The following is a 26,013-nucleotide window of genomic DNA, read 5'->3' on the forward strand; positions in this document are numbered from 1 at the left end:
GTCATAACGTTGTAGAGGACACTGTATGGTGGTGTCATAACGGTGTAGAGGACACTGGATGGCGGTGTCAGACCGATGTAGAAGACAGTTTATGGGGTCATGTCGGACCGTTGTAGCAGACAATGTTGTGACAGTTGTTGTGACAGTTTACGGAGTCTTGCTGGACCCTTGTAGAAACTAACCGGAATCAATGTCGGGACAGTTTATAGAGTCTTGTCGGACCCATAAAGGAGCTAACCGGAATCAATGTCGGGACAGTTTACAGAGTCTTGTCGGACCCATGAAGGAGCTAACCGGAATCAATGTCGGGACAGTTTACAGAGTCTTGTCGGACCCATGTAGAAGACAGTTTATGGGGTCATGTCGGACCGCTGTAGAAGACTGTTTACGGGGTCATGTCGGACCGATGTAGAAGACACTGTATGAGTGTGTATATAGGCTGCCCAAAAGATATACATGTAGATATATATATCGAGCCCGCAAAAGTCGCGCCCACTTTATCAAAGGATGTGCCCGACAGAAATCATCGAGCGGCGAGCCATCAAAAGGCGCGCCAGACACGCGGCGATGCACGTGACCGACAGAACGCGTGTCGGCCTCTTCGTCAGGGTCTTTATAAACCGAAGCGGAGGCTGAGGCTTGGAAGCATAACAAACCAGTTGAAACCTCTGCATTCTCAGAGAGCTTGTCTCGAAGAGCTGCAAATCTTGAAACACTCTGTAACCAACCCTGTCTGACAGTACCAATCGGTAATCGCTGCTTCTCTGAAACACTTAGCAACCCAAAAACATGGCCTCTTCTTCCCCTCCAGCTACCCAGAACATGGCCTCTTCTTCCTGTGGTCTGCTTACTCTCTTTCCCGACCTCAACGAGTCCACAAGAGAGATAACCGGTGCGGTGGCCAGTGAACCTCAACCAAACACCTCTGTGTTTGCTCCGTTGAACTTTCCGATGCGGTCGGTGGAGCAAAAAATGGCGGTGCAAACTGATATTGAGGCCAATCAGTATACTCTGAAGTCATGTGTGGAAACCATGACTGCGGTCACAAACTTGTCGCACCGGCTGCAGAGTAGGACAAATGAGGTGCAGCAGTTAAACGCCCAACTGACTCTGCTCCAACGCATGTATAAGGATGCGCGAGCAGAGATAAGTGTGCTAAAAGCGGAAAATAAGGAACTGAAGCGGAAGGCCACCGTTATGTTCCGATTTGGAGGTCCGCCATATGCTGCAGTGGAGGAGCAGGGAGTAGTGATCGTGCCCAGTGGAGTGGGTGCGGGAAACACAGAGGCAGCACCGGCAAGGGCCGCCCAGGACGGAGGCAAGAAAAAGCGACCCGCAGCAGAGTAGAGAAGCAAAATCCCGCCTGTGGATGTGGTTGTTTTGTGTGTGTGTGTGTTTTTTTTTTTTGTTTTTTTGTTTTTTTGTTTTTTTTTTTTTTTTGGTGTAAAATGCTGATCGGGGTTGATCCCCGGCATGAAGAAATGACAAGTTTGTAAAATGTTTTTTTTTTTGTTTTTTGGGAGTGTTGTGTTGAAAAAATAAAAATAAAATGAAAGAAAACAAGGGAGAAAGAAAATAGATAAAAAAATATGTATAGATGGATTATATGAAAAATATCAGGGTGATTGTTTCAAAAATAAAGTGGGGGTATGTAAAAAGGAGGAAAAGTGATTTGGAAAAAATAAATAAAAAATAAGTGATTTTAAAATCAAATGGAGGAGAGTTTGAGTAATAGAATATAATAAAAAGATATATATATATATATATATATATATATATAAAGTAAAGAAGGTGGGGAACAACATGATAAGGGTGTATTTTAAAATGATAAATAAAAGAAAGTTGAAGACAACATGATACCGGTGTGTATGGATGTGATAATGAGAGTGAAACAAACTTGGTGAGTGTGATTAAATAAATAAAAGAAGAATGGGTGTGCTTTCCTTAGTGCTCCTCTCTCTGCCTTCAAAGTCGAGATTGGTCTCTCCAAACGAAGGCTCAACATTCAAATCATTGTAGTCCTCTGAAAAGGTTCTAACCATGTGCCACAAAATTGGCCCCACCATTATTTGCCTGATAGATAGATGGCTGGAAGCCCTTGACAACACCAGCACCACATATGGACAAATGCATACACACACAATCACAGCGCTGGCACCACCGATGAGTATGGTGGATAGCCTCCTGTGGGCCATCTCTAACACCTCATCATCTCTATAACCAGATACTGATATTAAACAGAATGTTAATATAAATATCAGCAGCCCATAATCGTATCTTGCTTTCATTCTTGGAAAAAATCTTATGAATGTCACTACTGCAGCTAGTACGAAGACGAAAAGCCCAAGTAGTATGGGCTCACATATTTCTCCAGAAAAACTAGCAATTCGATGAGCTCCAACGCCAAGAGTACCAGCAAGCAGTGTTGCAAAACCCCTATTTACACCCCTTCCAAGTGTTGCACCCACAGAGAAGTCAAAGACAACAACAATAGTAAGAACAGCCCACATTGCAGAGACACCAAAACCATCATAGAGAGGGTCATAGTAGTAGAACTAAAAGGTTGAGAAGGTGGTGTAGAGAGAAACCGAAGAGAGAGTTGCCGAGAGAGAGAGGTTGGCCTCTTCATCTCAGAGAGAGATGAGAATGGTTGATCTTTGTATGTAGAGAAGTCGCCTCTGGTGGCGGCGAACTGGAAGCTATATGTATTGATAGAGATGACAGCGGAATAGGTTGAGGTCCGGCGGGCGGCTAAGGTGAGGTTGCCGCCCGCCGGGGAAGCGAAAATACTAGGTTCTAAACCTGCTCTGATACCATGTAGAAAAATTTAATGTATAAAGAGAAATAGAGAATTGTATAGATATTGATTGTATTATTGATAGATGTATTGAATGTTACAATGATTCCTATATATAGAAGAGTAGGTGGTAGTAGGTGGTAGATGGAGTAGGTAAAGTGGAGGTGGTAGTGGTATAGTGGGTTAGGTTTAGTGGAGTAGGTGAGGTGGTAGTGGTGTAGTGGGTTAGGTTTAGTGGGTGAAGTAGGTGATAGGTTTTAACAGAATCTATTTCCAAGGTACAATGAATACATAAGGTCTTTAACAGTCAGGGTAAATTACAAACACTCCCCATGAGGTTTACTTAAATTACAAATTATCCCGTGTTTTAAAAATTACATTATGCCCCCCAAGGTTTCTAATTTCATAACAAATAAGTCTTTTTATTAATAAATCATCAAGTTAATTAACAGTTTTTAATATTAAAATTTTATTTCAATTAATAATTCAGATAATTTTATTATTGTATAGGTGAACAGTTAGAAATTTCACTTTTTCAATTAATTCTGTTAAATAAAAAATTCTGACAGGGAGGTATTTGTGATTTTTCAAACCACAGGAGTTATTCGTATTTTAAGCAAACTTCAGGGGGTGTATTTGTAATTTACCCTTTTTGTTTTTCATTGCCGATAATTTTTTCATCTGGACTACATATGTGAACCATTTTTTCCCTCACAGTTCAACCACATTCTCCGAATGTAAGGAAATGCATTCCTTCATTCCCTCATGTTTGTTTACTTATTCCATCCAGCAGTAAATATGAAATATGTTGAGTTAATGTTTTCTGGCATTTACGGTGAACTTAATTTGTTGCTATTTTAGGATGGTGATCCCCGATTATCTAGTTTTGGTCTTATGAAGAATAGCCGAGATGGGAAAAGTTATAGCACCAATCTGGCTTATACTCCACCAGAGTTTTTGCGTACTGGTATATCCATACAATATCACTTGCTATTTGGGATTATTGAATTATACTTATTTTCTGTTTATTTGTTGAAGAATCAATTTTTAGGGGATTTGCTTCTCATAATTAACTGTTAGAATTTACCATTCACACTCACCTACTACACTCCACTACTCACACTCACCTACTACACTCCACTACTCCTCACCTACTACCCAAACCCTCTCCTATATAATGCCACTCTGATTTGTAATACAAAATATAACATCAACAACAATCAATCAATAAATACATCAATTTCAACATGGTATCAGAGCAATAAGATTTAGGCCTATATTCATTTCTTTCCGGCGGGCAGCCGTCCGGCAACCATGCCTTCGCTGCCCGCTGGAATTTTTCAACACCTCCACAGAGTATGGCTCAATCCCTAGCTTACTTCCACTCCCTTCTTTTCTAACATCTTCGCAAACTCCATCTGACGGTCGATCAGTGGGTCACCGTCACAGCCCGTCACCATAAACGCTATGCTCCTCAAGAACCCAGGCCCATTCAACGCAGTCATCATCGTTGATGCCGATGCTGTGGACTTTCTCAATGGTTTCGTAGGCTGTTTCTACACACCCACCAAGTTTGTTCCACTCTTTCCAATCACGATAATAAACCCTTCCTTCTTCCCCGGAAAATTCAAAACTTCCGGCAATGAGGCCCGCCGGCATTCTCGCCGGACTCTTCCTCGTCGCCTTTAGTGTAACCATGGTTGACAGAGTTGGCACCACCACCAAGAAGCTCGTACCGGGTCGTTCCCTCGAAGCCCTTGACAACAGCACCACCACCTTTTGTTGATCCTGAATCTGATCCAATCTCTTTGTTTACCAGTGCTGATCGGTTTTGAAAAGGGTGTTGGGGATTTGGTACCCAGATCTTAAAATAACCTTGAGCTCACGCGGCGCAGAGCACTCATGCATCATAGACGGGCTATCATGCGCATACGTGACAGTAGCAGGACACGCGTGCTTGAAAAACTCGGAATAGCTCGAACCCCTACACGTCTGTGGATTATTACAACGGCAGCCCACGACAGGGCAGTTGCCCTTGCCCTCTTTTCCTTTCTTTTTATTTTTTTTTTTGAGTGTTTAGTGCTGTTTTCTTTTATTTTCTTATTCACTCTCTGTCTCTCACTTTACTTTCTTTTCTTTTCTTTATTTTTTTCCCACAACCCACTCATCACACGCACGAACCTTTACCCCCAGCAGATTCCAAGCACACCTACCCAATTTTCCTTTTTAGTTTATTTTCTGTTTTTTTTTTTTACTTTACATCATCACTCTTCACCTTTCTTTTATTTTTATATCCATTTTTTTTTTTATACTACCCCATCATGCCTCCCACTCACTGACATATTAAAATTATATCACACCACCACCGCGTGCTCGTCTGCTTTTTTGGTTTTCACTAAAGTAATGGGCCAGTTGTCTGCTCCACTTTCTTTATTTTTTTTTATCTTTCTTTTTTTATTTAAAAAAAAAAAAAAAAACAAAAAAAAAAAAACAAAAAATACAGATTTGCACAATACACTCATTTTATTCATATCAGGATCAACCCTGATCCACATTTTACACCAAAAAAAAAAAAAAAAAAAAAAAAAAATCACAACAACAGCAGCCTTGTTTTCTTTTCTGCAGACGGCCACCCACCGACCTACTCTGCCGCCGGTCTCTTCTTCTTGCCTCCGTCTTGGACGGCCCTTGACGGTGTTGCCTCCGTGTTTTCTTGTCCACCGAGCACGTTCACTCCCCCATACTGCTCCTCCACTGCAGCATATGGAGGCCCTCCAAATCGGAACATCACGGTGGCCTTCCGCTTCAGCTCCTTGTTTTCTGCCCTTAGCACGCTTATCTCTGCTCGCGCATCCTTATACATGCGTTGGAGCAGAGCCAGTTGGGCGTTTACATGCTGCACCTCATTTGTCCTACTCTGCAGCCGGTTCGACAAATTTGTGACCGCCGTCATGGTTTCCACACATGACTTCAGAGTATACTGATTGGCCTCAATATCAGTTTGCACCGCCATTTTTTGCTCCACCGACCGCATCGGAAAGTTCAATGGAGCAAAACCAGAGGTGTTTGGTTGAGGTTCACTGGCCACCGTACCAGTTATTTCTCTTGTGGGCTCGTTCAGTTCTGGAAAGAGCGTGAGCAGGTTCTGGGTAGCTGGACGGGAAGAAGAGGCCATGTTTTTGGGTTGCTAAGTGTTTCAGAGCAGGGTTTACAGAGTGTTTCAGACTGCCAAAAATTCAGAGGTTTCCAACTGGTTTGCCCAGCCTTCGCCTCAACCTTGTTTTAAATAGCCAGGGCCAGCCACGCGCATCGCGCGCCTCTTGCCGCCCGACAAACTGGCACGCCTTTTTATGGCACACCTTTTGATAAATTGGGCACGCCTTTTGATGGCACGCTTTTTGAAAAATTGGGCACACCTTTTGAGGGTGCAACTTTTACAAGGGTCCGACAAGACTCTATAAACTGTCCCGACATTTGATACCGGTTAGCTTTTTTAAGGGTCCGACAAGACTCTGTAAACTGTCCCGACATTGATTCCGGTTAGTTTCTACAAGGGTCCAGCAAGACTCCGTAAACTGTCACAACATTGTCTTCTACAACGGTCCGACATGACCCCATAAACTGTCTTCTACAACGGTCCGACATGACCCCATAAACTGTCTTCTACATCGGTTTGACACCCCCATACAGTGTCCTCTACAACGTTATGACACCACCATCCAGTGTCTTCACCAACGGTCTGACACGACCATACAGTGTCTCCTATCCTTTTTTATTTTTATGTATTTTATTATTTTGTTCCTCTCTTCAAACTCAAGTTGGTTAGTTTCTATCCTCCTTGAGTTTGCGGGGGGCTGTTAGAATTTACCATTCACACTCACCTACTACACTCCACTACTCACACTCACCTACTACACTCCACTACTCCTCACCTACTACCCAAACCCTCTCCTATATAATGCCACTCTGATTTGTAATACAAAATATAACATCAACAACAATCAATCAATAAATACATCAATTTCAACATTAACTTTTCTCGATGTAGTTTGAGCATGCTGCTTTTATGTTGTTTTAATTTTGGTGGTGATAGGGGGTGGGTGGGGGTTATAACCATTTGTTTTGTGTGTAATCTCTAGAAGATGATGACAAAAAGTAAATTTAGAGGACATTAATTTGACGTAAGGTGTCAAATTCTCTTTTATCCAAGCTCTTCTTTACATGTTACAATGGTGGGATCTTGTGGACTATGCTTAAGCATTCATGATGTCGTGTGTTATGGACCTTATGATGATAATTTGTAACATGTTAGGAGTGTAAGGATTGATTTTCCTTTATGTTACATGGACTCTTCTAAATTTGTAAAGTATCCACGTTTTGTGTAAGAGCCAGTATTTCTTCGAATCAATAGGTCAGATGGGAATGAAGTGAGTGGGACCAAGTTTTATGAATCAATTTTTGTGATGAGTCATAACCGAACACTACATAACTAAAAAAAATAAAGGGTCATAACCAAACACTACATACAGGTATAACCAAAGACTTTTTCGATTATAACCAAAATAATAATAACAATAGGTTATAACCAGCATTACAATGAGTCATAACTAACACCACAATGAGTCATAACAAAGTCATAACTAACACCACAACAGGTCATAACTAAAAACCACAATTGTCATAACTGGGGGCATATGGTACATACCTTTGTTATCAAAATCTTATGATTCACGATTCCGTTCACAATTTTTTTGCAAAATTGATACAGATCTTTGGGAATCCCTTTGTCATTATTCAAAATATGATCAAAAAACAATAGCTGGAGCTTTTAGAAACTGAAATCATTGCTAAAAACATGACTTTTATGAAAGAACAATTTTCGTGTGTTGTATTTCCTTGGTAGTGCCAACTTGAAATCAAGGATGATGCATCCATGACATAAACTTATAGTGATGATAATAACCAATACAACTACCTTACTAGAGAATCTTAGGACCAGAACATGACAATTCTTCCACTTCTTTGGAGGATTACTGGGATGCTTTGACTGAACTAATGATGGAAAAGATGGAAAAAAGAAAAGATAAAGCCATCTAGTCTTTTCGGCATATGACAACAACATATGGAGACAACATGTAGAATCTTTCACTCAGGCCTCCAGCTAAAATCCAGGTCCTACTGGAAAAACAGTATTATACAAATATTCTCAATAATTAATACTGAAAAAGTTGGCATAATCAGTGTTTTAAAAGGTGCATACCTAAGCGTGAGGTGCAATGAGGTGCAACCTTGTGCTTCGAACAGGTCAAGGCAAGGCGCACTATGCAAGGTGCAACTTAGGCGCTAAGGCGATGGCTTTTTTTTGAGGTGCGAGGCGTAGGCTTCATGGGATATATCTATTTTTCTACTCCAACTGTTGATTAAGTGCTTTTTTGTGGGCATAACTACAAGGATTCAAAACTCTTCAATATAAATGACTGAATGTGGTCAAAAGAGAGCATAAAGTGATAAAAGATTGAATGATATGCTTTATATCTTCTGTTGGATATTATATTTCTAATTTTTAGAAGATTGAATGTTATGTTTAAAGATTATTGAAAATGGTTATGATTTTTGAAATTCTATATATATTTATTATATTGAAAAGTTTGGTTATTTTATAATTTTGTTTTTCTTCTACTACTTGCACTTCGATTTGGTGAGGCCCGCGCCTCGCTTCGCACCTCGCGCTTAGGCTATAGGATATCTTATCGCCTCGGTGCACCTAGAGCCTTTTAAAACACTAGGCGTAATAATTTAGCACCGACTCATCAAGACAATAGAGATAAGGATTCCAGACAGCGTAATTGACTGCATCCACTTAGCACACGCTGGTGTCTTTAAGCTTATCTTCCTTATCAAAGACCGTAGTAGGGAATACACTTAAAAATTGAGGTGTCATTCATTAACCCATTTCAGATGGTATAACGATGTATTTATGTGTTTTAAGTGTTCATATATGCTTGATCTACTCATACTATAATAATAGTATGATTAATATTAAACATGGCTCTGATTCCAAATAGATGTGCTATAATTTACATGTCTATCAATGATTTACAGGATATGAGGCTCTACACATGCAATAATGCGACATTAGCTATAATCCTTACGCAACTTGGGTGATGGGTGACGTCCCATAGACTATATGAGCATGTAATAAGCTCAAATCAGGAGTAATACTAATCATACTGATTGCCATAGAAAGTGCAGATCAACACATATGAACTCATGAAATGTAGATACTGTTTAAATTAATTAAGCCCTAGATATATTATCTAGTTGATTGATATTGATAACTAGCAAACTAATGAGTTATCTGTTTAATTTTGTATCTGTCGTGAACTGTATCTGTAACCTCTCCATTTTTTATTGAATTTTTTTTATAATTTTTTATTTTTTAACTCTTGGACATAATCTAATAACTGATTGTGATCGAAATGAATGCTAGATATATTATAATGACAATAAACTTTCATAAGACATTAAAATACTTACAAAGGGTTATAGAGTTGGAAGCACAACATACAAAGAGAAGTGTTAAAATCCACCTACTCTCCACCTACTTCACCCACTTAAACCTACTCTACTAAACCTAACCCACTACACCACTACCACCTCACCTACTCCACTAAACCTTCACCCACTTAAACCTACTCCACTAAACCTAACCCACTACACCACTACCACCTCACCTACTCCACTAAACCTAACCCACTACACCACTACCACCTCCACTTCACCTACTCCTCACCTACTACACACTCACCCTCTCCTATATATAGGAATCATTGTAACCATAACATAAATATCAATCAATAATACAATTCTCTATTTCTCTTTATACATTAAATTTTCTACATGGTATCAGAGCAAGGTTAAGACCTTAGTATTTCTCGCTTCACCGGCGGGCGGGAACCTCGCCTTGGCCGCCCGCCGGACCTCAATCTAATCTGCTAGAATTTTCTATACATACCTTGAAATTTCTTCGAGTCCACCACCACTGCCTCTCCTCTCACTGTTGTCCTCCCATACACCACTGTCTCGATCGTCTTCATCTACAATGTTGCAGTGAAGGATCTCAAGCGTGGTTTTGTTGCATCCAACTCAAAGGATGATCCAGCCAAGGAAGCTGCAAATTTCACCTCCCAGGTTATTATTATGAATCACCCGGGTCAGATTGGTAATGGGTATGCTCCAGTTCTTGACTGCCACACCTCCCACATTGCTGTCAAGTTTGCTGAGATTGATCGTCGATCTCGCAAGGAGATTGAGAAGGAGCCCAAGTTCTTCCGTGAACATGCTCTCCTTCCTTTTACTCTTGGAGTGAGGCAGATGATTTGCTGCTGTAACAAGATGGATGCTACCACTCCTAAGTACTCAAAAGCAAGGTATGATGAAATTGTGCAGGAAGTCTCTTCCTATCTGAAGAAGGTTGGTTACAACCCTGACAAAATTCCTTTTGTCCCCATCTCTGGTTTTGAGGGTGACAACATGATTGAGAGGTCCACCAACCTCGATATGATTACACAGCCCAAGAGGCCATCAGACAAGCCTCCTCTTCTCCACATTCTTGATAACACCAACAGCAACAGTTTGACGCATTTATTAGAGAAAAGGTCCAAAGGCAGCTCCTGTCAAAGCTGATGCTCAGCAGGCTGTACCACCTATTGAAGTGCCAGCACTATCCTTGCACATGGGGGGCACCCACTCATTTCTTTATTGTTTTCTTTTACTCACCCATGTGACCCACGATGCAACCTATACTTTTTCTTTTCTTTACACTCTTGTTCCCCACTTTCTTTATTTTATATATATATATATATATATATATATATATCTCTTTTTATTATATTATATTATATTAAAAAAAAAAAAAAATCTTCATCTCTCCTCCGTTTGATTTCCAACTCCATTATTTTTATTTTTATTTATTTTCTCCAAACCACTTTCCTTATTTCCTCCATCTTTCATTTTTTGATTTCAAATATATTTTTATTATTTTTTCTTTATTTTTCTTTCACATTCTTTTTAATCTTTTTCCAATTCCCTTCATACCATATAGCTTTGCACACCAAATCATATTTTATTCATCTCAGGGATCAACCCCGATCACAATTTTACACAAAAAAAAAAAAAAAAAAAAAAACCAACAAACAAACAAACCACCACAACACACCCGCACCCACAGTGGGATTTTTCTTCTCTACTCTGCTGCAGGTCTCTTCTTCTTGCTTTTCTCTTGGGTGTCCCTTACCGGCGCTGCCTCCATACTACCCACTCCACCGAGCACGTTCACTCCCCCCTGCTCCTCCACTACAGCATATGGTGGACCTCCAAATCGGAACATCACGGTAGCCTTCCGCTTCAGCTCCTTGTTTTCCGCCTTCAGCACACTTATCTCTGCTCGTGCATCCTTATACATGCGCTGGAGCAGAGCCAATTGGCCGTTTAAATGCTGCACCTCATTTGTTCTACTCTGCAGCCGGTGCGACAAGTTTGTGACTGCCGTCATCGTCTCCACACAGGACTTCAAAGTATACTGATTGGCTTCAATGTCAGTTTGCACTGCCTTTTTTTGCTCCACAGACCGCATAGGAAAGTTCAACGGAGCAAACCCTGGGGCGCTTGGTTGAGGTTCACTGGCCCCCGCACCAGTTATCTCTCTTGTTGACTCGTTAAGGTCTGGAAAGAGAGTGAGCAGACCACGGGAAGACAAAGCCATTTTCTGGACAACAGAGTGTTACAGAGTGTCTCTCTCAGAAATCTCTCTCAGAAAACAGAGTGTTACAGAGTATCTCTCTCAGAAATCTCTCTCAGACAACAGAGTGTTACAGAGTATCTCTCTCAGAAATCTCTCTCAGAAAACAGAGTGTTACAGAGTATCTCTCTCAGAAATCTCTCTCAGAAAACGAAGAGTTTTTCTAGCAGGTTTTTGTCTCTGCTTCCAAGCCTCAGCCTCCGCTTCGGTTTATAAAGACCATGACAAATAGGCCGACACGCGTTCTGTTGATCACGTGCATCGCCGCGTGTCTGGCGCACCTTTTGATGGCACGCCTTTTTATGGATTGGGCACGCCTTTTGATGGCACGCCTTTTGAAAACATGGGCACGCCTTTTGATGGCACGCCTTTTTATGGATTGGGCACGCTTTTTGATGGCACGCCTTTTGAAAGATTGGGCACACTTTTTGAGGGTGCGACTTTATAAGGGTCCGACAAGACTCTGTAAACTGTCCCGACATTGATTCCGGTTAGCTCCTTTATGGGTCCGACAAGACTCTGTAAACTGTCCCGACATTAATTCCGGTTAGTTTCTACAAGGGTCCAGCAAGACTCCGTAAACTGTCACAACAACTGTCACAACATTGTCTGCTACAACGGTCCGACATGACCCCATAAACTGTCTTCTACATCGGTCTGACACCGCCATCCAGTGTCCTCTACACCGTTATGACACCCCCATACAGTGTCCTCTACAACGTTATGACACCACCATCCAGTGTCTTCACCAATGGTCTGACACGACCATACAGTGTCTCTTATCCTCTTTTATTTTTATGTATTTTCTTGTTTTGTTACTCTCTCCAAACTCAAGTTGGTTAGTTCCTATCCCCCTTGAGTTTGCGGGGGGCTGTTAAAATCCACCTACTCTCCACCTACTTCACCCACTTAAACCTACTCTACTAAACCTAACTACACCACTACCACCTCACCTACTCCACTAAACCTTCACCCACTTAAACCTACTCCACTAAACCTAACCCACTACACCACTACCACCTCACCTACTCCACTAAACCTAACCCACTACACCACTACCACCTCCACTTCACTTACTCCTCACCTACTACACACTCACCCTCTCCTATATATAGGAATCATTGTAACCATAACATAAATATCAATCAATAATACAATTCTCTATTTCTCTTTATACATTAAATTTTCTACAAGAAGAAATTTTAGATATTACATGAGATGACTAGGGAAAGAAGTGTGTTTCAACAAGGGTGAAACACTATCCCTTTTATAGACATGTTTCTAGATGCTAGAAGGATAAGGAAGAAAGGTTTAAAGACAGTTGGCATGTGCTAGGTGGATGCTATCGATTGCGCTATCTGGAATCGTTATCTTCATTGTCTTGATGTGTTGGTGCTAAATTATTACGCCAACTTTTCAGTATTCTTTATTGAGAATATTTGTACAATACTACTTTTCAAGTGAACCTTGGTTTTGGTTGGAGGCCACAGTGAACGATTCTTCATGTTGCCTCCATGTGCTGTTGTCAAATGCCGAAAAGACTAGATGGCTTTATCTTTTCCTTTTTTCATCTTTTCCATCATTAGGTCATTCATGGCATTCTAGTAGTCCTCCAAAGGAGTGGAAGAATTGTCATGTTCTAGGTCCAGAGATCCTCCAACAAGACAGCTCTATTGGTTATTATAATCATTATGAGCTGATGTCATGTATGCATCATCCTTGATTTCAGGTTGGCATTACACATGAACTGTTCTTTCATAAACTCTCAGCTTCTAGCAATGATTTTAGTTTCTAAAAGTTCCAGATATTGTTTTCTAATCATATTTTGAATAATGACAAAGGGTTCCCTTCCATTGGATTCAGTGGTGTGATCTTGGGATTGAGATCAATATATTGTTTATTATGTTGTTGAATGACCTCCCTAATCTCGAAAAAATATTTCCTCATATTTCCCTGATCTCATTGACAATAAAGTGTGAAATATCTTTTTGAATGCAATATTATCTTTTCCTCTAAATTGAGGATGTATAGTAGACTGCCCGGATCCCACGATTGAATTGAAAGTTGGATCTACATTGGATCTCACCTGAATCACCCCATCTATCCTCCTGGTAAATTCATCTTGGATTTCAGTTGGAAGAATTTGAATGGTAGGACCATGGTGTTCCCACCAAATTAAGAGCCAATTTGGTAATCCAGTTTGCAGAAGAGATTTGTCAAGTTTAATAAACCGAAAGTGTTTTTGGATAGGGTTTTGGTAAAGGAAAACCTTATCAGAAGCCTCAATATAATCCCAATAATTTTAGGGTTGTTCTGTGAGTTTCAAAGTTACGGATTTATTCGGATTAATTCCCCATTTAGTGGTTGTTAGATATAACTGAATTTCAAAGCACTCTTTGGTGCATTAGAAATTGGTGTACAGATAATTTCCATAGATGCAGTTTCCTAAAGGATTCCTTCATAAATATCGATAATGATCAAAGTGGGGAAGAAATTGTTGAGTGGACAAATATATTTCCTTAACTTCCTATGGATCAGACATCCGTTCGATGTTAGTCTTCAACAATTAAGACCATGTCGTCAATAAAAGTATTCTAAAAATATTTTTCATTTGCTTGTTAAAATTTACTTCCTTAAAGGCTGAGGAGATGCGGTTTTGCTGGTTGGAGAGGAATCCAAAGATGGAAAGACATCTTCTGTTAAGTCAATATGGGTTCTGGGCTTAGAGGGATTCTTGCCTCTTCCTCTTAGGAAGGTCATGCCATTATGATGATGATCCCTACAAAAATTCACGAGTGAGAAAATCGCAAATTAAATGTTTTATGTTAGTTTATAAATATCATTTTATCTAAAAAGATTAAAAAAAAGTTTTGAAGATATAAAATCTAGCTTTTGTCCCAAGTCCAGCTAACATAGATTTTTCTCACGTCACCTACATGGCAAACCAAACCAAACCAAACCAAACCAAACCAAACCAAACCAAGCCTTAAGTCACATCAAATGGGGTTGGCTACATGAATCCTTCTTCTCTACGCGGCCCTATCAAAGGCCATTTCATTAGTCAAATTAAGTAGATTCATATCTCTATTTAAAATGCTAGTCAACGTTAATCTAGGCCTACCCCGTCCCCTAACACTTCTATCTACCGTTACAGTATCGCATCTCTTCACTACTGCCTCTGTTGGTCTCCGTTGAATATGACCAAACCATCTCAAACGACTCTCTTTCAACTTATCTTCTATCGGTGCTACTCTTACCCATTCCTGAATACACTCATTCCTAATCCTGTCTTGTCTAGTCTTACCACACATCCACCTTAGCATCCTCATCTTAGCCACACTCATCTTATCTATATGTTGTTTCTTGGTTGCCCAACACTCCGTCCCATACAACATAGCTGGTCTAATAGCCGTTCTATAAAACTTACCTTTTAGTCTAGTGGGTATTCGTTTATTGCACAATACCCCAGACGCACTTCTCCACTTACACCATCCCGCCTTAATCCTATAGGCCACATCTGCATCAATATCTCCCGCTGTTGTGATAATCGACCCTAGATAACGAAAATGTTTATTCTTAGGCAATTCTTGGCTCTCAATCTTCATTTCTCCTCTGCTTTCATTGTTACTGTTACTAAATTTACATTCCATGTATTCTGTCTTAGTTCTGTTTATCCGAAATCCTTTAGATTCAAGAGCTTTTCTCCAAATCTCTAACTTTGTGTTAACTCCTTCTCTAGTCTCATCCACTAGCACAATATCATCTGCAAAAAGCATGCATCATGATACGTCATCCTGAATATTTATCGTCAACTCGTCCATAACTAAAGCAAAAAGATAAGGACTTAAGGTAGATCCTTGGTGTAACCCTACAGTGATAGGAAATTCATTTGTCTCTCCAGCTGGCGATCTAATGGTGGTCACCACCCCTTCATACATGTCCTTAATCACGTCAATGTAACCTTTTGTCACCCCTTTCTTCTCTAACACCTACATGGCAATGACCATGAAATTGAAAATTGTGAATATGTTATTCGTTTATGGATTAAATAAATGTAATTGCAGACTACTAACATATATTAGGAAATGAAAATTGTTAACCATCGTAGGAAATTTTTGCTGGAGTTTGATGTAGCCTTTGCTTGGATTATGTTTTTCTCTTTCCTTTGCTTTTTCTTGTTTGTAGAGGATGCCTCAGCCTCATCTCTTTTTTGATTTATCAATAAAATTCTGTGTTGTTGATCCAAATTATTTTTTATTTTTTTGCTGGAGTATATTGGTACATTTTGTCCTTTTTCTGTCTGGCACACCCTGAATTTCAGGGATTTTATCATGTGTTTTTGGGAAAAACATATAATAATTTCAGGGAAATAAAATACAATTTCAAAACAACAAAGTCTTTGTTTTAAATAAAAATTCCCAACACCTAAAAATTAATTAATTAATTTATGAAAAGTGATGTTTATACAATATGGAAAAATAGTGTACCATATGTAAGTAATGACATTTTATGACATAAAGGGTGTACCACATCCCCCAAACAGGGTGTACCGTATGCAAGTTATGACACTTTGTGGTGTTAATACCACAAAGTGTGTTATAACCAAATCACTTTCAGTCATAACTAAAAATACCACGATGGATCATAACCAAACAACAATTGATGAGTAACTAAAGATCTGTTTGGTCATAATCAAAATAACAACCACAATAGGTTATAATCAATCATCACAATGAGTCGTAATCAAATGATAACCAAGAGTCATAACCAAACACTACATAAGGCATAACCAAAGTCCTTTTCGATCATAACCAAGATAATAATCACAAGAGGTTATAAAAAAGTTATAACCAACACCATAGCGTGTCGTAATAAAAGACCACAAAGGTCAGAACTGGTACATACGTGATGCGTATGAGGAAGATGTTGGATGAGGAAGGAATTAAGTTAATTTGGGAACTTAGGATTTTTAGGAATTATTATGGTATTAGGTTATTATTAAGGATTTTATTAATATTTGGTTTCCTAGCTATTAGATATATTTTTCTATTTGATTAGTCTGTGTCTTATAAATATTGAGGGTTTGAGTTGTATTGGACAGCTTTGAATGGATTGAAATAATTGAGAGTTTAATTTTATTGCTTTGTGTATTTAAGTGTTGAGGGTTCTTTAAATCTCCGTGTGGTTTATTTCTCTTTCTTCAATATTTTTGTTCTTCATCAAAAAGAGAGAACAATAATCTTAGGGGTTTCTCTCTTAATCTCTTTTATTTATTACGAAACTACCCTTCTAGCTAAGACATGCCAACAGATACATTTCTGAAGGCCATTGACTTTGCAAATCTTATGAAAGTTATCTCTATTGGACAATTAAGCCAAAATTTAACACCACCAAACTCAGGCCAACTTGGTTCTTGAGCAATTGGCATGTGTGCCATGCATTCGTAGTGATGGACACATTTTTGAACCTTGCTTGATGTAAATATTCTGCAATAAACATTAAGTTAGTAAATATTGACTAATGATTTAGAAGTGGATTTAAAATTTGCTAAATTAGCCGCGTTTGAAGTATTTTATTCTGTCATTAATGCATCCTTATAACAGGATTGGATAGGCTTGTGAATGAGCCAGGTTAGGCAAAATATGAACACACCTAGCTTTAACATTTTAGTTAAGCTAGAGCCAAAGCTTAAGCTTCACTTGTATATGATCCACTTTCATTTAAACCAAGCTTGAACATCCTAATACTCAACTCAACCCAGTTTGTTTGCGGCTTTGGGAGTGTTCTTTATATCTGTAATCGATTGGCTGTGAGGCTTATAGGTCTTGGTGAAAAATGTTTGTTTTGTCATATTCTTTTGGGATTCTTCTGTTCAATGTCATCATAATTTGTAATTTTATTCCCAGTCATTTACACAATTGAGTTGATGCCATTTCTGATCTAAATACCTGAATTTTATTATGTTAGTTGAGATTGAAGAACTTGTATATCCACTCCATATGATTTGGGAGCTTACTTTATGCAGGTAGGGTCATTCCAGAGAGTGTGGTCTACAGTTATGGAACTGTTCTGCTGGATCTTTTGAGTGGGAAGCATATCCCTCCAAGCCATGTACTATAAATTCTGTTACATATGCCATCTCAGTTGTTCTCTACTCTTTCAATAGTCTTTTCAGTTTATTTCATCTTTATATTCATGTTTTGGTACTATCCTGGTGAAATTTATATGACAATATAATTAGCTTGTAAAATTGGGGAACGGGATTGGTGGCATTGAATCTTGTCGGTTTTTTGTTTTGTTCTGTTTTTTTTTTTTTTTTTGTTGTTTTGTTTTGTTTTCTCAAGGCACTGGATTTGATAAGGGGGAAAAATGCTTTGTTGCTGATGGATTCGTCCTTGGAAGGACAATATGTTGATGAAGATGCAACTGCATTGGTTGAACTTGCTTCAAAATGTCTTCAGTATGAGGCCAGAGACCGACCAGATATCAAGTTTCTTCTCACAGCAGTAGCACCCCTTCAAAAGCAGAAAGAGGTGAAACTTTGTTAATTAGTTCTGTACTGGTCTGGGAATGTAATTACTGAGTTGTTTAAAATGTTTGGGATGTTCTAAAAAAGCTAGTTTTTTGACTACATAAGCCAAAAGTCAAAAAGCCACTCAACTTTTTCACTCCAAAAAAAAAAAAAAAAAAATTTGCCAAAAAGCAACTAAGGCTTGGTTTGGCATGTTAAAAAAAAGTTAAAAAGTCAAAAAGTCACTATCCTATTTAAGTCACATCATTTTATTTAAATCACATCACCTCTCTAACACATCACTTCAAACCCAACCCAAACCCAAACCCAAACCCAAACCCAAACCCAACCGATATTTCATAAAAAGTTAAAAAGTGCACTTATTTAGATCATCTCAAACAACCCCTAAATTCCCAAACAAATAAGCTTTAGATTCAACAAAAAAAAGCCAAAAAGCCACTTACAAAGCTAACTCCTAATAACCTCAATGTTCTCATTAACATTGATATTTGTAGGTTGCATCACATGTTTTAATGGGTCTGACAAAAACTCCAGTGGTGCTGCCAACCATGCTTTCTCCTCTTGGAAAGGCTTGTGCAAGGATGGACCTGACTGCAGTTCATGATATCTTGCTTAAAACAGGTTATAAAGATGAAGAGGGTGCAGAAAATGAGGCAAGCATATTTATTCCTGTTGTGCTACTCCACAATTCGTTGATTTACTGTAAATAAAATGAAATTGCAGGTCTATGTGTTGTTCGCATGCCCATTTGTGACTTCTCTTCGCTGAAAAACTATCCTATGAAATAATAGAGACATGTTTTCTGTAGATTTACACTTTTTTGACGTCACATTTTCCCTTGTATGTCAGAAGATATATTCTCTGCCTCATGACTATTTTATTTTAGCTTGATTTGCCCTCATGTCATAACTTTATTATTGAAACTTAAATTTATTTTCATGCATTTGACTTCAATAAACCTTACATATATTTTATGGCAATGCTGTCGTATGCAGCTATCATTCCAAGAATGGACTCAGCAAGTTCAAGATATATTGAACACAAAGAAATTTGGGGATATTTCATTTAGGGACAAAGATTTCAGTAGTGCTATTGAGTATTATTCAAAGGTATGTACTTATTCTAGTTGTGGACTCATTTGCTATCATAACTTTTTAAATTTATGTTTGTTTTTCTTCTTGAATATTCTTGGAAGTATATCTATAAGTTGTGCTTAGATTCAATATTGTTTAATGTCAAATTTTAGTGTTCTTAGAAGAGTGACTTCAAAAATAAAAGATTGTTTTCTTTCTTTCTTTTCCTTTTTTGATAAGCAAAATAAAATTTGATTCAAGAAAAGGAGAAAACACAATACAGTGGGAGACAAGAGGTTCACCAAGAAAGAAAAGAAGGAAAAAGAAGAAAGAAAACCAAACTTAAAAGTAACACATTGCTTTCCAATCTCAACTAATCAAAAGTAAAGCATATCCATAAACCTCCTAATTCTTCAAACTTGACCTAAAAAATTGTTGCATTTATTTCCAACCAAATCACCCAAAACTCAACACATACAACTCTAGCGAGCTTGAGCCTTTCCATTATTACCAAAGCCTCTATAATCAATCAAAAGCATATGAATGAAAGTTGATGTTGCCACCCAATCAACCTCCACCAACTAAAATAGTTTGTTCCGTAAAGCTAACTATGGGACAATACAAAAGTAAATGATCAATGCTTTTCTCCTCCCTCTTACACATTACACGCCACCATGGAAGTAAATGACAATTAGGCCTCTTTTGAATCATGTCATTGGTACTGAGCTTCTTATGAGCCATAGTCCAAAGAAATATAGAGGTTGTACCCAAATATTGTGGTCTCTCTTCTTTCGTGTATTTCTATTCCTTTATTTCTCAAATGACATAAAGAGATTGTACCCAAATATTGATTTGGATTTTTCATTTTTATAAAATGCAGTTGGTATCGATGATGTCTGTCCCTTCTGGTACCATCTTTGTGAGGCGAGCCCTATCATACATGATGATTGGTCAGCCTGAACTTGCGCTAAGGGATGCTATGCAGGCTCAAGTGTGCTTGCCCGAGTGGCCCACTGCCTTCTACATGCAAGCTCTTGCCCTCTCTAAACTTGGAATGGAAACCGATGCCCAAGACATGCTCAACGATGGAGCCTCCTTTGAGGCAAAGAAACTCAACAGCTGGCGCAATTAGCTTAATGACTCAAATCCCAAATTCTCTGCTTCATTCGGTAAAATGAGAGATCAATACACTGCTAAAGGCAGGGAAAATAGTTTCCATACACACAAATGTATAAAGCTCTTGTAATAGCCAAATTGAGTAGATTAGTTAGTTACTGAGTAAATGCCATGTTGCGCCGGAGTAATTTTAGGCGTGGAAATTGGTTATGGAACTTGTTGATTAGGGTTTTTGGTACATAGATGGGAGCCTCCATTGATTGCTGCATCATAGAAGCATTAGGTGATGATGAGGTTTGGTATAATTCAAGCTGTGGTTATTTGTACTTGGCCCAAAATCCAGGTTGATGACAGAATTAAATTTGTTTTATGTATGCTAACATTAGAATCCGGGCTGGAATTGTATTTGTTCCAAGTGAGTTCAAAATTTTCAATTCTGTTCTTGCCATTTTTTTTTCTTTTTTTCTTTTTCATATAGCAAAATATTCATTTTAAAGTTATTTCAGTTGCGCCCTTTAATTTTCTATTTGTAACATCAGTTTTAAGGACACGGTTTTTGCTCATGGTGGGCACAAAAAGTGAAGTGTGCCTCAGATTTATTGAGTGTATGCGTTGCGCAAAAGAAAAAAAAAAAAAAAAATCAACCATGTTTGTTTCAGTTTTTTAAAAACATTTTTCAGAATACTTTCTTATTTTCGGATGTTTTTGTTTTTATTGAATCTTTTTAATATTTTAAGTATTTTTTTTTTAATTTTTAGACACACTTAGCATAAATATACTTAAAAAATATAATTTTCGTGAAATTTTTTTTAAAAAAAATTTACTATGTACAAAAAATATGAAAATTCAGTATTTTTTGTTTTTTTGTGTATTTATGAATTTTTTAAAATATTTTTTCACAAATATTTTATTTTTTAAATACATCTAAGTAAAATGTATCTAAAAAAAATACTTAAAATTTTGAAAATATTTACTAAAAATAAAAAAAAATCTAAAAAATAAAAAACTCAATTTTAAAAAATTAAAACCAAACATACTTACATTTTTATACCTATCAAAAGGTAAAGCAAACAGCTAGGCTAGGCAGATACCCTATGTGATTGCTTATTGATTTGGACACTTCTTTTGGTGCTAATTGACATTTTCGCTGAAACTTAAAACACAAGAAAATATAAAAGGAATGTAGAACACAAGCTACTTTTACAAATTTTAAATACTTCTTTATTGATTTCAGGAAACTCTGCCGGAGTTGTTAACAATTCCGTTAATCCCAAGCCCGGGTTAAAGAGGAGAGTTGTGTGTTAGGTAGTCGACAGCCAACACATAAAAAAGCTATTCGGATCTCTTATGAAAATGAATCCTACTTTGAATCGTTTAAATGCTAGGTCGTTCCCCTCAAGTGACGCGTTGTGCCTGCCTCCGGGTGTTTCAAAAAGTGAGCAAGGGGCGCCGCATCGGCGCCGCATCGGCGCCTGGGTGCGGTGAAAAATGGGCAAAGGTTTCTACGCTTTTCTGAGCGAGTGCGGGTAAAGAAGCTAGTCCAAGACTATAGGTTTAAGGTAGCCACTTGGAACATAGGAACCTTAACTGGTAAGACGATGGAATTGGTAGATGTTATGATTAGGAGGAGAGTCAGTATAGCTTGCATACAAGAAACTAAGTGGACGGGAGAGAAAGTTAGGGAAATTGAGGATACCGGTTTTAAACTATATTACAGTGGTAAGGATAGACGCGGGAATTGGGTAGGAATCATAATTGCCAAGGGTCTTGTAGAAAGTGTAGTGGCGGTCACTAGGAAAGGAGATAGGATTATGCTAGTTAAACTAGTTATTGGAGGGAATATAGTGAACATTATTAGCACATACGTCCCTCAAGTAGGGTTAGATGATCAGACTAAGAGGGATTTTTGGGAACAAATGGATGAGATCTTACAGGAGATACTCGTAGGAGAGAACCTGGTTATAGGTGGAGATTTTAATGGCCATGTGGGCATAGATAAACTAAGTTATGAAAGGGTGCATGGTGGATACGGTTTTAGTGACATAAATGAGGCTGGAGAGAGTATCTTAGATTTTGCGTTGGCTTCTGACTTGGTGGTGGCCAATACTATGTATAAGAAGAGGGAGGAGCATTTGATAACCTTTAAGAGTGGATTAGTTAAGAGTCAAATAGATTACTTCTTAGTGAGAAAAATGGACCGCCTAAAATGCAATGATTGTAAGGTGATTCTTGGAGAGAGTCTGGTCTCTCAACATAGGATTTTGGTACTAGATTTATGTTTTAGAGGGCAATACCAAGCTAAGAAGGATGGTGGGCGTCGTAGGACGAGATGGTGGGACCTAAAAGAGGATAAATTAGAAATATTTAAGAATCGAATGGATAAAGAAGGTACTTGGGACTTCGAAGGTGATGCTAACACTATGTAGAACTCGATGGCCAATTGTATGAGGAGCATCTCAAGGGAAGTGCTTGGAGAGTCGAAGGAACGGGACCTAGCTCTAGGGAAACTTGGTGGTGGAGGGAAGAGGTTCTAGCGGTAGTTAAGGCAAAAAAAGAGTACTTTAAAAAGTGACAGAAGGATAGAATTGAGGAAAACCTTAAGAGCTATAGATTGGCTAATAAGGAGGTCAAGAAAGTAGTGAGAGAGACCAAGTTGAAAGTATATGATGACCTATACACTAGACTAGATAGTAAGGAGGGAGAGAAGATGGTATACAAACTTGCTAAGATACGAGAGAGGAAAACAAGAGATTTTAATCAAGTAAAGTGCATCAAGAGTGAGGATTCTAAGGTATTGGTGAAGGATGATGAAATTAAGGAAAGATGGAAGAATTATTTTGAGAAACTATTAAATGAGGAACATGGAGGTACGACAATAAGGGAAGAAATAGCCAGTAATACGATAAACCATGACTATAGGTTCTATTGCAGGATTAGGAACTTTGAAGTAGAAATTGCACTTAAGAAGATGAAATCAAATAAGGCTTTAGGACACGATGATATCCCTATTGAAGCTTGGAAGTGTTTGGGTAAAAAGGGAGTTGGTTGGTTGACTAGGTTGTTTAGCAAAATTTTGTTGACTAGGAACATGCCAGATGAGTGGAGGAAGAGTATTTTAGTGCCAATCTATAAGAATAAAGGTGATGTCTAGAATTGTAACAACTATAGAGGAATCAAGCTAATGTGTCATATAATGAAAGTGTGGGAGAGGGTGATGGAACGCCGATTACGAGATATAACAGAGGTGTCAGAGAATCAATTTGGGTTTATGCTTGGTAGGTCAACAATGGAAACGATCTATCTTTTGAGGAGAGTAATAGAAAAGTATAAAGAAAAGAAAAGAGACATTCATATGGTGTTTATCGACCTTGAGAAAGTATATGACAGAGTGCCCCGAGATATAATATGGTGGGTGTTAGAGAAAAAAGGGGTGACAAAAGGTTACATTGACGTGATTAGGGACATGTATGAAGGGGTGGTGACCACTATTAGATAGCCAGCTGGAGAGACAAATGAATTTCCTATTACTGTAGGGTTACACCAAGGATTTACCTTAAGTCCTTATCTTTTTACTTTAGTTATGGACGAGTTGACGATAAATATTCAGGATGACGTGCCATAGTGCATGCTTTTTGCAGACGATATTGTGCTAGTGGATGAGACTAGAGAAGGAGTTAACACAAAATTAGAAATTTGGAGAAAAGCTCTTGAATCTAAAGGATTCCGGATAAGTAGAACTAAGACAGAATACATGGAGTGTAAATTTAGTAACAGTAACAATGAAAGCAGAGGAGAAGTGAAGATTGAGAATCAAGAATTGCCTAAGAGTGAATATTTTCGTTATTTAGGGTCGATTATCACAACAGTGGGAGAGATTGATGCAGATGTGGCTCATAGGAGTAAGGCGGGATGGTGTAAGTGGAGAAGTGCGTCTGGAGTATTGTGCGATAAACGAATACCCACTAGACTAAAAGGTAAGTTTTATAGAACGACTATTAGACCAGCTATGTTGTATGGGACGGAGTGTTGGGCAACCAAGAAACAACATGTAGATAAGATGAGTGTGGCTGAGATGAGGATGCTAAGGTGGATGTGTGGTACGACTAGACAAGACAGGATTAGAAATGAGTATATTCAGAAATGGGTAGGGATAGCACCGACATAAGATAAGTTGAGAGAGAATCGTTTGAGATGGTTTGGTCATATTCAACGGAGACCAACAGAGGCAGTAGTGAAGAGATGCGATGTTGTAACGGTAGATGGAAGTGTTAGGGGACGGGGTAGGCCTAGATTAACGTTGACTAGCGTTTTAAATAGAGATATGAATCTACTTAATTTGACTAATGAAATGGCCTTTGATAGGGCCGCGTGGAGAAGAAGGATTCATGTAGCCGATCCCATTTGATGGGACTTAAGGCTTGGTTTGGTTTGATTTCAGGACTTGTTTTTAATCATGTTACTAGATCCTAAAATATTTCACTTTAATCTCAATAATATATAAAGGATCAGAGGCACTCATATTTGCGACAAATACTCAATTAGGAATAATGAGGAAATTGGAATGTCTCTTTTGAGGGTATAATTTTGATTCAATTGTTTTGTAGGCATGCTCGCCTAATTTGTTTGAACCAACACACACAATCAATTTTAGCTACTTGGAGTATCTCTAACAGGAAAGGCATTTAGAGCATTCTAGACATTTTGCCTAGCCTTGTCACAAAATGGTACTCTAACCAATTTTCAGTTGGCTAACTACATTTGAAGAGGTTTAGAGTCTAGGAAAACCAATTTTAAGACTAGGAAAAAATGTTGGAGTGTACTACACTATGCAAAATGATTCATAAAACACAAAATAAATATTTTTATATAGTTGTAGTAGATATAATGCCTAGTAGTATTGGATGTTTTCATTTGTTTTTTACTAATTAAACTCTTTGCAACATATTTGTAATGAGTTTAATTTGTAATCATTACACTCGTTTGTTATCTGCTAAATGCAAATTTTTGTTTATTAGGCCGAACTCCCAATCGCATAGCACAGAGACTCGAAATTTCTATTTTCACACTAACAATTCTCTCTTTTCATTCGAAAGTTAATTTTTGAATAAAATTACATGATTTGAAAATCAATTCAATGATATAGCGAAATTTATGTAATTTTGTTTGAAAATTACATGATTTGAAAATTAAGAATTTATTTGAAATTTGATTTTCGAATTATATAATTTTGTTTGAAAATTTATGTCTGAAAAAAAAAATGTGTGAACTAAGATAATATGGTGAGTGGAAAGAAAAACATTTATGTTGAGGTATATGTAAAAATGTATGGATAGGTAAAAGAATATATAGAAGTCTTGTTAACAAATGTCCTTAAGGGTAGATGTCATGTTAAGTCATGTCGTATCGTGTCATTTTGGATTTTGCGTCTGAATTACTTTAACATTAACCCAACCATATTATTGTTTTGTGTTATCATGCTGTGTCGTTTTCGATTTATGTCCATTTCGTATTGTGTTAACGTGTCATGTCAAAAAAAATTTAGTATTAACTAAAAATAACAAGTGTATAAAAAAGTTAAATTTTTCTCTACAAGTTAAATCTAATGACATTAATCTCTATTGAACAAAATTATTCATAAAAATATTTTATTACAACTCAATTTTATTTTTCTAATTTCCAAAACAATATCCTACTA

General features: G+C 37.9%; 1 protein-coding gene across 2 annotated transcripts in view; it reads left to right on the forward strand.

Moving 5' to 3' along the window:
• Positions 1-20,766, forward strand: part of LOC114295098 (serine/threonine-protein kinase BSK2) — a 30,364-nt gene extending 9,598 nt beyond the window's left edge. For both annotated transcript variants that reach the window (XM_028239288.2, XM_028239289.2), the window contains exons 5-10: positions 3,659-3,764; positions 17,623-17,708; positions 17,942-18,130; positions 18,624-18,782; positions 19,125-19,238; positions 20,083-20,766. In XM_028239288.2, the coding sequence (XP_028095089.2) occupies positions 3,659-3,764; positions 17,623-17,708; positions 17,942-18,130; positions 18,624-18,782; positions 19,125-19,238; positions 20,083-20,334 (906 nt within the window). In that variant the 3' untranslated portion in view covers positions 20,335-20,766. The remainder of the gene's footprint in view (positions 1-3,658; positions 3,765-17,622; positions 17,709-17,941; positions 18,131-18,623; positions 18,783-19,124; positions 19,239-20,082) is intronic.
• The last annotated feature ends 5,247 nt before the right edge of the window (positions 20,767-26,013 follow it).

The sequence above is a fragment of the Camellia sinensis genome, chromosome 5, assembly GCF_055761805.1.
Source record: "Camellia sinensis isolate YWXY chromosome 5, ASM5576180v1, whole genome shotgun sequence".
Lineage (NCBI taxonomy): Eukaryota > Viridiplantae > Streptophyta > Magnoliopsida > Ericales > Theaceae > Camellia > Camellia sinensis.